The sequence below is a fragment of the Oncorhynchus nerka genome, linkage group LG19 (genome assembly GCF_034236695.1).
Source record: "Oncorhynchus nerka isolate Pitt River linkage group LG19, Oner_Uvic_2.0, whole genome shotgun sequence".
Classification (NCBI taxonomy): Eukaryota; Metazoa; Chordata; class Actinopteri; order Salmoniformes; family Salmonidae; genus Oncorhynchus; species Oncorhynchus nerka.
The window spans coordinates 37,439,736-37,451,748 of NC_088414.1; the positions used below are offsets into that span (position 1 = coordinate 37,439,736).

At 47.4% G+C, this 12,013-nt stretch overlaps 1 protein-coding gene across 1 annotated transcript; it reads right to left on the reverse strand.

Annotated features, from left to right (window-relative positions):
• Window positions 1-3,294: 3,294 nt before the first annotated feature.
• On the reverse strand, window positions 3,295-6,545 carry LOC115146836 (claudin-4-like). The gene has a single exon (XM_029688854.2). It carries the CDS (start codon window positions 5,994-5,996, stop codon window positions 5,322-5,324), a length of 675 nt encoding a protein of 224 aa, XP_029544714.1. The 5' UTR covers window positions 5,997-6,545; the 3' UTR covers window positions 3,295-5,321.
• Window positions 6,546-12,013: the final 5,468 nt, after the last annotated feature.

Here is a 12,013-nt window from a genome sequence, read left to right on the forward strand (position 1 = left end):
TCTAAACCCAGCTCACCCTCTTCTCTAAACCCACTTCACCGTCTTCTCTAACCCCACCTCACCCTCTTCTCTAAACCCACTTCACCGTCTTCTCTAAACCCACCTCTCTCTTCTCTAACTCCACCTCACCCTCTTCTCTAATCCCACTTCACCGTCTTGTCTAACTCCACCTCACCCTCTTCTCTAATCCCACTTCACCCTCTTCTCTAACCCCACCTCACCCTCTTCTCTAACCCCTCACCCACCCTCTTCTCTAATCCCACTTCACCCTCTTCTCTAACCCCAGCTCACCCTCTTCTCTAAACCCAGCTCACCCTCTTCTCTAAACCCACCTCACCCTCTTCTCTAACCCCACCTCGCCCTCTTCTCTAACCCCTCACCCACCCTCTTCTCTAATCCCACTTCACCCTCTTCTCTAACCCCAGCTCACCCTCTTCTCTAAACCCAGCTCACCCTCTTCTCTAAACCCACCTCACCCTCTTCTCTAAACCCACCTCACCCTCTTCTCTAAACCCAGCTCACCCTCTTCTCTAACCCCTCACCCACCCTCTTCTCTAACCCCTCACCCACCCTCTTCTCTAAACCCACCTCACCCTCTTCTCTAACACCACCTCACCCTCTTCTCTAACCCCTCACCCACCCTCTTCTCTAAACCCACCTCACCCTCTTCTCTAACACCACCTCACCCTCTTCTCTAACCCCTCACCCACCCTCTTCTCTAAACCCACCTCACCCTCTTCTCTAAACCCAGCTCACCCTCTTCTCTAACCCCTCACCCACCCTCTTCTCTAACCCCTCACCCACCCTCTTCTCTAAACCCACCTCACCCTCTTCTCTAAACCCACCTCACCCTCTTCTCTAACACCACCTCACCCTCTTCTCTAACCCCTCACCCACCCTCTTCTCTAAACCCACCTCACCCTCTTCTCTAACCCCTCACCCACCCTCTTCTCTAACACCACCTCACCCTCTTCTCTAAACCCACCTCACCCTCTTCTCTAACACCACCTCACCCTCTTCTCTAACCCCTCACCCACCCTCTTCTCTAACCCCAGCTCACCCTCTTCTCTAACCCCTCACCCACCCTCTTCTCTAACCCCACCTCACCCTCTTCTCTAACCCCAGCTCACCCTCTTCTCTAAACCCACCTCACCCTCTTCTCTAACCCCTCACCCACCCTCTTCTCTAACCCCACCTCACCCTCTTCTCTAACCCCAGCGCACCCTCTTCTCTAACCCCACCTCACCCTCTTCTCTAACCCCTCACCACCCTCTTCTCTAACCCCAGCTCACCCTCTTCTCTAACCCCACCTCACCCTCTTCTCTAACCCCACCTCACCCTCTTCTCTAACCCCTCACCCACCCTCTTCTCTAACCCCACCTCACCCTCTTCTCTAACCCCAGCTCACCCTCTTCTCTAACCCCACCTCACCCTCTTCTCTAACCCCTCACCCACCCTCTTCTCTAACCCCTCACCCACCCTCTTCTCTAAACCCACCTCACCCTCTTCTCTAACCCCTCACCCACCCTCTTCTCTAAACCCACCTCACCCTCTTCTCTAACCCCTCACCCACCCTCTTCTCTAAACCCACCTCACCCTCTTCTCTAACACCACCTCACCCTCTTCTCTAACCCCTCACCCACCCTCTTCTCTAACCCCACCTCACCCTCTTCTCTAAACCCAGCTCACCCTCTTCTCTAACCCCACCTCACCCTCTTCTCTAACCCCTCACCCACCCTCTTCTCTAAACCCACCTCACCCTCTTCTCTAACAACACCTCACCCTCTTCTCTAACCCCTCACCCACCCTCTTCTCTAACACCACCTCACCCTCTTCTCTAACCCCTCACCCACCCTCTTCTCTAACACCACCTCACCCTCTTCTCTAAACCCACCTCACCCTCTTCTCTAACACCACCTCACCCTCTTCTCTAACCCCTCACCCACCCTCTTCTCTAACCCCAGCTCAACCTCTTCTCTAACCCCTCACCCACCCTCTTCTCTAACCCCACCTCACCCTCTTCTCTAACCCCAGCTCACCCTCTTCTCTAAACCCACCTCACCCTCTTCTCTAACCCCTCACCCACCCTCTTCTCTAACCCCACCTCACCCTCTTCTCTAACCCCAGCGCACCCTCTTCTCTAACCCCACCTCACCCTCTTCTCTAACCCCTCACCACCCTCTTCTCTAACCCCAGCTCACCCTCTTCTCTAACCCCACCTCACCCTCTTCTCTAACCCCACCTCACCCTCTTCTCTAACCCCTCACCCACCCTCTTCTCTAACCCCACCTCACCCTCTTCTCTAACCCCAGCTCACCCTCTTCTCTAACCCCACCTCACCCTCTTCTCTAACCCCTCACCCACCCTCTTCTCTAACCCCTCACCCACCCTCTTCTCTAAACCCACCTCACCCTCTTCTCTAACCCCTCACCCACCCTCTTCTCTAAACCCACCTCACCCTCTTCTCTAACCCCTCACCCACCCTCTTCTCTAAACCCACCTCACCCTCTTCTCTAACACCACCTCACCCTCTTCTCTAACCCCTCACCCACCCTCTTCTCTAACCCCACCTCACCCTCTTCTCTAAACCCAGCTCACCCTCTTCTCTAACCCCACCTCACCCTCTTCTCTAACCCCTCACCCACCCTCTTCTCTAAACCCACCTCACCCTCTTCTCTAACAACACCTCACCCTCTTCTCTAACCCCTCACCCACCCTCTTCTCTAACACCACCTCACCCTCTTCTCTAACCCCTCACCCACCCTCTTCTCTAAACCCAGCTCATACCAATATGTCATACGAATGGTATTTGCCTGAAATGTCACATGCTGTAATTTAAATGTGATTGTCTTCTCTCTGTCACACATGGGTGAAACTGAAACTCTGGGAAAGAGTTTACTTGGCTTCTCTGCAGCCTTTCCTCCTATGACTGTTGTTTACTCTGATTGGTAGATCCTTCCTGTCAAGTCTTTACCTCACTCAAGAAACACACACACACACACACACACACACACACACACACACACACACACACACACACACACACACACACACACACACACACACACACACACACACACACACACACAACACACAACACACAACACACACATGACCTTTTACCGCAGCTCCCTCTATTTCACAATCAGTAAAACTAAACATACAGGTGAAAGAGACTGTACTTCCACATCCAGCTGACATGTTGAAATACTTCCTATTAATTTGAGCTATTTTATTATTGGGGAACATTAAAGCGTCATATATTAAATGTCAAAATAATGCAAAAAACACATATTTTACTGAACAGAGTAAAACACTTTTATTATATAACCTGTTTTGTATGAATCATCAAACTGTAAACACAATATTTCCAGGCAAACAGAGGTCAATCATTTACAGTACAGGAGTTACACGTCCCATGGAAAGCTTATTCATTTCAAAAGATCCCAGATTGTCTGTCAGTAAATGGATGACACACTGCAACAACATAAACAGATATGATATCAAAGTCCAAACTTCATCTGAGTAGTTTATTTTATACAGGTTCACTCTATGGTGAGAAGATAAGCGATGACATTTTATATGACCATGAAGCTCCTCCCCTACTCTCAAACATCACAATGTCACTGCTGTCAATGCTCTTTGTATTCTGTAGTTTACTGCTACTGTGCCACCTTGTTGACCTGACTGTTTGGTTGCCCCAGCAACCCTGCAGTCTATTTTTGTTGTTTACGTATCTTATAAAATATATGTATATATTGTCCTAGTCTTACTGTACATATCATTGTTGAAACGTCTGTTGAACGGATTGGACTCTGATGCATAATTTCCCCTTTCTCTTCCTCCCTCTATGGTTTTCAGACAACAGTTCAAATGCAATACCAGCTGTGTGCTGTCCTACATCTTCTTCTGACAACAGTACGAAGCCTAAATCTTTTGTTTGACATATTTCACATAACATTTGGAAACATACACATATGGAGCGATTCACACCATTCAAAATAAGAATAGCACACTAAAAAAGTTCCCCAAAATTTAAAAAAACATTTAGTTCAGCTTTAGGCAGTGGTGGAAAATGTACCCAATTGTCATACTTGAGTAAAAGTAAAGATACCTTAATAGAAAATGACTCAAGTAAAAGTGAAAGTCACCAAGTAAAATACTACTTGAGTAAAAGTCTAAAAGTATTTGGTTTAAAATATTCTTAAGTATCAAAAGTAAATGTAATTTCAAAAATGGACTTAAGTATCAAAAGTAAAAGTAAAAGCAAAAATAATTTCAAATTCCTTATATTAAGCAAACCAGATGGCACAATAGTTTGTGTTTTTTAAATTTACGGATAGCCGGGGGCATATCCAACACTCAGACATCATTCAGAAACAAAGCATTTTTGTTAAGTGAGTCGCCAGATCAGAAGCAGTAGAGATGTCCAGAGATGTTCTCTTGATAAGTGCCTGAATTGGATAATTTCTGTCCTGCTAAGCATTCAAAATGAGTTTTTGTTGGGGTGTCAGGGAAAATGTATAGAGTAAAAAGTACGTCATTTTCTTTAGGAATGTAGTGAAGTGAAAGTAAAAGTTCTCAAAAATATAAATAGTAACGTTAAGTACAGATACCCCAAAAAACTTGTTAAGTAGTACTTTAAAGTATTTTTTATTTCATTACACCACTGGCTTTAGGTCAAGTTGGTTGTGGTCCAGCAAGCCGTGACATTTTTTAAAAATCACATTATCTATTATTTAATCACCTGTATTGACAAGATACAGTATAACGCAAGTCTACAATAACTCTAGTTAATAAGATCATTGTGGCCTATAGTAGTGCTCAGTTATGATGAGTATTTTGTATTTTATTAGGATCCCCATAGCTCTGGCTGAAGCAGCTACTGTTCCTGAAGTCCACACAAAACATGACATAATACAGACCATCAATAGACAAGAACAGCTCATGGACAGAACAACACTTAAAATAAACAATAGAGCCCCTGGCAACTGAGTCCATGACAACTGAGTCCATGACAACTGAGTCCCTGACAACTGAGTCTCTGACAACTGAAAGTAAACCAGACAGTATAAAACAACAAACAATTTTGTTTTGATTAGTGTATAAGGGCTTTTTTTTTTCGGTCTCAGAGGAATAAGAGTAAACTTGATTCAGAGTTCAGGTCACCTCAAACCGTCCTAAGCTCAAGACATCTCCCTTTCCATGAAGGAGTGAAAGATTTTGCCCATTCTCCTGGTATATTTAAACAAACAGTTGAAACAATCCCTTATATTCTAACATAAGAATCCCACAAATACCAACCCCCCGCCGCCCCTTTCTCACACGTAGTCTCTCCTGTTGTACGAGCTGGGGGCTGCAGACCGTGGAGTTGCGGAATACACCATCCGGCTCTGGGGGGGGATTGAGTACCTCGTAATGGGTTTGTCCTCCTGGGGAGGGCAGCTGCAGCAGAGGATAGCCCCCCCCACCAGCAGCAGCGCGGCTGCGGCCCAGCCCAGGTACAGCGCCGCCCCGATCTCCATCTTCTGTGCTGAGGGGATGATGGGGTTGTAGAACACCTGGATGATGGTGTGAGCCGACCAGGACACAGGCACTATCTGGGTCAGCGAAGCCAGGATAAAGGCCACTCCGGCAGACACCATCACCTTGGCCTTCACCCCCTCCTCCTCGATGCAGTTGGTGCACTTAGCCCCAATGGTAGCCACGAGGAGAGCTATGACCCCCAGGAGGATGGTGACCACGGTAAGAGCCCTGGCAGCCTGCAGGTCCTGGGGCAAGGCCAGCATGGAGTCGTAGACCTTACACTGCATCTGTCCCGTGCTCTGGAACACACAGCTCATCCATAACCCTTCCCAGTAGACCTGTGCTGTGACGATGTTGGCTCCGATGAAAGCTGTGACCCTCCACATGGGCAGAGCACAGCTCACTATGCTCAGTATCCAGCCCAGCACTGACAGGATCACACCCACTAGCTCCAGAGCAAACGACGCCATCGCACCACACTACTGGCTGAGTCCCACTGAGGATTAGGATGGCACTGCTCTTTCTCTCACTTGCCTTTGTTCTCAGTCACTCACTCCACAGACGTCTTGATCGCTTTCCTTACTCTTCTCTCAGACCCTCACTTTTCAGCTGTGACTCTTTCACAGTCTCTTTATTTTGCTCTTGTCTTTCACGATCTCAGACTCTCACTTCCTCCCTCATTATTTCCCTCTTTTTCTTGGTCTTATGTATCTCCAACTTCTTCCTTTTATATCTCCCTCACACGTCTTGATTGTAACTATTTCTCACATTCTTTCACCCCTCACACACTCTCTTCTTCTCTCCTGTCTTCAGTTCTTTTCTCTCCTTCTCTTCTCTTCTTCTCTCCTTATCTTCTTTTCTCCTTCAGTCCTCTAGCAGATCACCTCTCCCTTGTCTACGTATCCAGGAATCGAAGCTTCTCACAGTGCGTTCTCTGTGTGTGTATCTCTGTGTGCATTTTCTCAGGTACAGATATCCCGTTTTCTCTGCAGTTGAGATGTTGTTCACTCTTATCTTTATATATTTTATTGCAGCATGGTCAGACCCACTGAAGCCATGACATCATACGCCAGGACCAGCCAATCGGGTGTGGCCTGGACACCGGCCATTTTTACAGCGAGGGTGTGTGTGTGTGTGTGTGTGTGTGTGTGTGTGTGTGTGTGTGTGTGTGTGGGGGGGGGTTTCCTCGTAAAAGGGAGTAGTATTTATGGGTTAGCCTTTAGCCCATAGTAGCACTGTCCTCTGTTGTTTTTATTGGTGTTAATAGGTAATAAGTAGCAGAGGCAGGGCTTGTTATGTGGTTGATAGGTAACCTGCTGGAAGGGAGGCAGGGCTTGTTATGTGGTTGATAACCTGCTGGAAGGGAGGCAGGGCTTGTTATGTGGTTGGTAGGTAACCTGCTGGAAGGGAGGCAGGGCTTGTTATGTGGTTGATAGGTAACCTGATAGAAGGGAGGCAGGGCTTGTTATGTGGTTGATAGGTAACCTGATAGAAGGGAGGCAGGCCTTGTTATGTGGTTGATAACCTGATAGAAGGGAGGCAGGGCTTGTTATGTGGTTGATAACCTGATAGAAGGGAGGCAGGGCTTGTTATGTGGTTGATAACCTGATAGAAGGGAGGCAGGGCTTGTTATGTGGTTGATAACCTGATGGAAGGGAGGCAGGGCTTGTTATGTGGTTGATAGGTAACCTGCTGGAAGGGAGGCAGGGCTTGTTATGTGGTTGATAACCTGATGGAAGGGAGGCAGGGCTTGTTATGTGGTTGATAGGTAACCTGATAGAAGGGAGGCAGGGCTTGTTATGTGGTTGGTAGGTAACCTGCTGGAAGGGAGGCAGGGCTTGTTATGTGGTTGATAGGTAACCTGATGGAAGGGAGGCAGGCCTTGTTATGTGGTTGATAACCTGCTGGAAGGGAGGCAGGGCTTGTTATGTGGTTGATAACCTGCTGGAAGGGAGGCAGGGCTTGTTATGTGGTTGATAACCTGCTGGAAGGGAGGCAGGGCTTGTTATGTGGTTGATAGGTAACCTGATGGAAGGGAGGCAGGGCTTGTTATGTGGTTGATAACCTGATGGAAGGGAGGCAGGGCTTGTTATGTGGTTGATAACCTGATGGAAGGGAGGCAGGGCTTGTTATGTGGTTGATAACCTGATGGAAGGGAGGCAGGGCTTGTTATGTGGTTGGTAACCTGCTGGAAGGGAGGCAGGGCTTGTTATGTGGTTGATAGGTAACCTGATAGAAGGGAGGCAGGGCTTGTTATGTGGTTGATAACCTGATGGGAGGCAGGGCTTGTTATGTGGTTGGTAACCTGATGGAAGGGAGGCAGGGCTTGTTATGTGGTTGATAGGTAACCTGATGGAAGGGAGGCAGGGCTTGTTATGTGGTTGGTAACCTGATGGAAGGGAGGCAGGGCTTGTTATGTGGTTGATAACCTGCTGGAAGGGAGGCAGGGCTTGTTATGTGGTTGGTAACCTGATGTAAGGGAGGCAGGGCTTGTTATGTGGTTGGTAACCTGATGTAAGGGAGGCAGGGCTTGTTATGTGGTTGATAACCTGCTGGAAGGGAGGCAGGGCTTGTTATGTGGTTGGTAACCTGCTGGAAGGGAGGCAGGGCTTGTTATGTGGTTGGTAACCTGCTGGAAGGGAGGCAGGGCTTGTTATGTGGTTGATAACCTGATGGGAGGGAGGCAGGGCTTGTTATGTGGTTGATAGGTAACCTGATGGAAGGGAGGCAGGGCTTGTTATGTGGTTGGTAGGTAACCTGATGGAAGGGAGGCAGGGCTTGTTATGTGGTTGATGGGTAACCTGATGGAAGGGAGGCAGGGCTTGTTATGTGGTTGGTAGGTAACCTGATGGAAGGGAGGCAGGGCTTGTTATGTGGTTGATGGGTAACTTGATAGAATGGAGGCATATGATTGTAATGTGGTTGACAGGTAACCTGATGGGAGGCAGTGATGTTGAAACAAAGCTGGCTGCTGATAGCGTGTGTGCTTGTGTGTCTTTGTCTACTGTGGCCTATTTGTGTAAAAATAGGCTGCATGCTGACAATTCAAAAAATAGTATCTCAATCATTTCTTGGAGGGCTCGAGGTGGTGCACACTTTCGTTCCAGCCCTGGACTAGTATACACGCCTGATTCAACTGACAGATCTCCCTCCATGCCTTTGTTGAGTTGAATCAGGTGTGTTAGCAACAAGCTCTCACAGTCTCACTGCAGAATTAGATGTTCATCCACTATCTCCAAACATCAGATTTCGAAGTTCCTCCAAATGTCAAATTTTGAAGTTAAGGGTTAAGTTAGTAACTCATTAAGAATGGTTAAAGGTTCATTGTTAAAGGGTTAAGTTTAGTCACTCATTAAGAAAGGTTAAAGGTTAAAGGGTTACATTTTGGGATATGGTTAAAACAGTGTCCATGACTGGGATTAAATATGAATCCTTCTGATCCAGAGTTATGGGATTAACCACATCTACCACCCACGTGCACAACGCCCTAGGAAAACCAAAACCTACTTGATGGTTATAGCGCTCACTGTTGCCACTAGTGGCCGGTTTTTAATCAATCAATTCTATTTATAAAGCCCTTTTTACATCAGCAGGTGTCACAAAGTGCTACACAGAAACCCAGCCTAAAACCCAAAACAGCAAGCAATGCAGATGTAGAAGCAACCTTCTGATCCAGTCTTGGGATTTGAAGGCATTTCCCCACACCTCCAGGTGGTAAGGGTAGGCAACATCACATCCGCCACACTGTTCCGACAACACAGGGGCCCCTCAGGGTTACGTGCTCAATCCCCTCCTGTACTGGACTGCACGACCAGGCACAACTCCAACACCATCATTTAGTTTGCCGATTGTGGACTACAGGAAAAGGAGGACCGAGCACACCCCCATTCTCATCGTCGGGGCTGTAGTGGAGCAGGTTCAGAGCTTCAAGTTCCTTGGTGTCCACATCACCAAAAAACTAACAAGGACACCAAGACAGTCTTGAAGTGGGCACAACGAAACCTATTCCCCCTCAGGAGATTTGTCATGGGTCCTCAGATCATCAAAAGGTTCTACAACTGCACCATCGAGAGCATCCTGACTGGATGCATCACTGCCTGGTATGGCAACTGCTCGGTATGGCAATTGCTGGTATGGCAACTGCAAGGCACTACAGAGGGTAGTGCGTACAGCCCAGTACATCACTGGGGCCAAGCTTCCTGCCATACAGGACCTCTATACCAGGTAGTGTCAGAGGAAGGCCCTAAAAAAAAGACTCCAGCCACCATAGTCATAGGCTGTTCTCTCTGCTACCGCATGACAAGCGGTACTGGAGCGCCAAGTCTAGGTGCAAGAGGCTTCTAAACAGCTTCTTCCCCCAAGCCATAGGAATCCTGAACATCTAATCAAATGGCTATCCAGACTATTTGCATTGCCCCCCCCCCCCCCCCCCACTGCTACTCTCTGTTATTATCTTATAACTCTACCTACATGTACATATTACCTCAAATACCTCGACTAACCGGTGCCTCCGCACACTGACTCTGTACCGGTAAACCCCACATATATAGTCTCACTATTGTTATTTTATTGTTGCTCTTTAATTACTTGTTACTTTTATTTCTTAGTCTTATTCATTTTTTTAACAGCATTGCAGGTTGGGGGCTTATATTAAACAATTCACTATAAGGTCTACAAATGTTGTATTCGGCGCTTGCGACTAATAACATTTGATTTGATTTGATTTGAAATAGCACCCTATTAGTGATTTTGAACAGTGCCCTATGGGAATAAGGTGTGACTTGGGACACAACCGTAATGCCGGCCAAATGATAGTGCATGCAGCCACACCCACATTAATCTGTGCATGCAGGGCAAGCAATGTTTACAGGCCGAGATATGAAACGTCTTATTTTATTACAGTCCATAAAAATAAGCTTTCGCAACTTGTAAATCTAAATGAAAAGGAGTGAACCGAAACGTATTTTACTAAAGGTCATGATAAATGTGTTTATGGCGAATGGGTAACAAAATGTGTCACGAGTTTTATGATTTTTCTGGTTATGAATGAGGGATATGGGTCACATGAACAGGCTACATGTTGGACGACAAAAATAATATTTACAGTAATATTGTGTCATCGCATGTTTGACATAATCTCACACTTAACCTACAGTAGCTTTAGCCTGAGTGCCAGTCTGTATGTGCTTTAATTATACCAACTCTTTGTCACTCAATGTCAGGCCAAATGTTTGGCTTGACGCACAAACAGACGTGGGACCAGCCTACATAACTCTCTGTCTGCCTGTCCTATAGGACCATGAGGCAAACGTGGGACCAGCCTACATAACTCTCTGTCTGCCTGTCCTATAGGACCATGAGGCAGACGTGGGACCAGCCTACATAACTCTCTGTCTGCCTGTCCTATAGGACCATGAGGCAGATGTGGGACCAGCCTACATAACTCTCTGTCTGCCTGTCCTATAGGACCATGAGTCAGACGTGGGACCAGCCTACATAACTCTCTGTCTGCCTGTCCTATAGGACCATGAGTCAGATGTGGGACCAGCCTACATAACTCTCTGTCTGCCTGTCCTATAGGACCATGAGTCAGACGTGGGACCAGCCTACATAACTCTCTGTCTGCCTGTCCTATAGGACCATGAGGCAGCTTGTTTTAAAGAGGCCAAATACCCCCAGAATTGTTACATCTGCTCCTGCCACGCCCTCTACTTCTCATCCTGTGTCTCTCTAACCTGCCACCACTCCCCCAGTGCTTTCTCCCTCTTCCTCTCTGTGTGTGTGTGTGTGATTGTGTGGACGGAGACAGGTGTGCTGGAGGCACAGCAGATCCCCACCAGCTGCAACCTGATCCATATTCAAGACGTCTACAAATACTCAGCCCTGCCACTTCATTGGACTAGTAACCTAAAGGTTGACAGATCGAATCCCCGAGCTGACAGGGTAAAAAAATGTGTTGTTCTGCCCCTGAACAAGGCAGTTAACCCACTGTTCCTAAGCCATCATTGAAAATAAGAATAGGTTTTTAACTTGCCTAGTTAAATAAAGGTAAAATAAATAAACACAAAAAACTTCCACGCTGCCAGATTGTAACCTCTGCTCAGTCAGTCTGCGGTTTTTGCCGTTTGTTCGTGCTTAGATCCTGTTTTCGTGTTATGCCTGTTTTCCCTTGCCTGACGCTGTTTTCCTCTCCTCTACAGTTCTACCCGCGCTGACTTTGGCCCCTGTCTCTAGTCCCACATCTTGTCAGTCCTGCTACTCTGTCCTGGACTCCCCACTCCACTGCGTCCTTGAATTCCTCTCCGGGCCTGCTTACCCAGTCCCAACTCCCCTCGCTCCAGGCTCAGCCTCCATTCCAGGCTTCCTGAAACCTGCCCGAGCTTCCCCTGGCCTGCACCCTATCTCCCCCCCGTGTTTTAATAAATACCTTGGTTACCTCATCCCAGTCTCCTTGTCTGAGTCTGCTCTTGGTTTCACATGTTCTGCT

Bases quoted from the DNA above. Each gene is read 5' to 3' on its own strand.
- LOC115146836 (XM_029688854.2), bottom strand. From the start codon at position 5,996: ATGGCGTCGTTTGCTCTGGAGCTAGTGGGTGTGATCCTGTCAGTGCTG.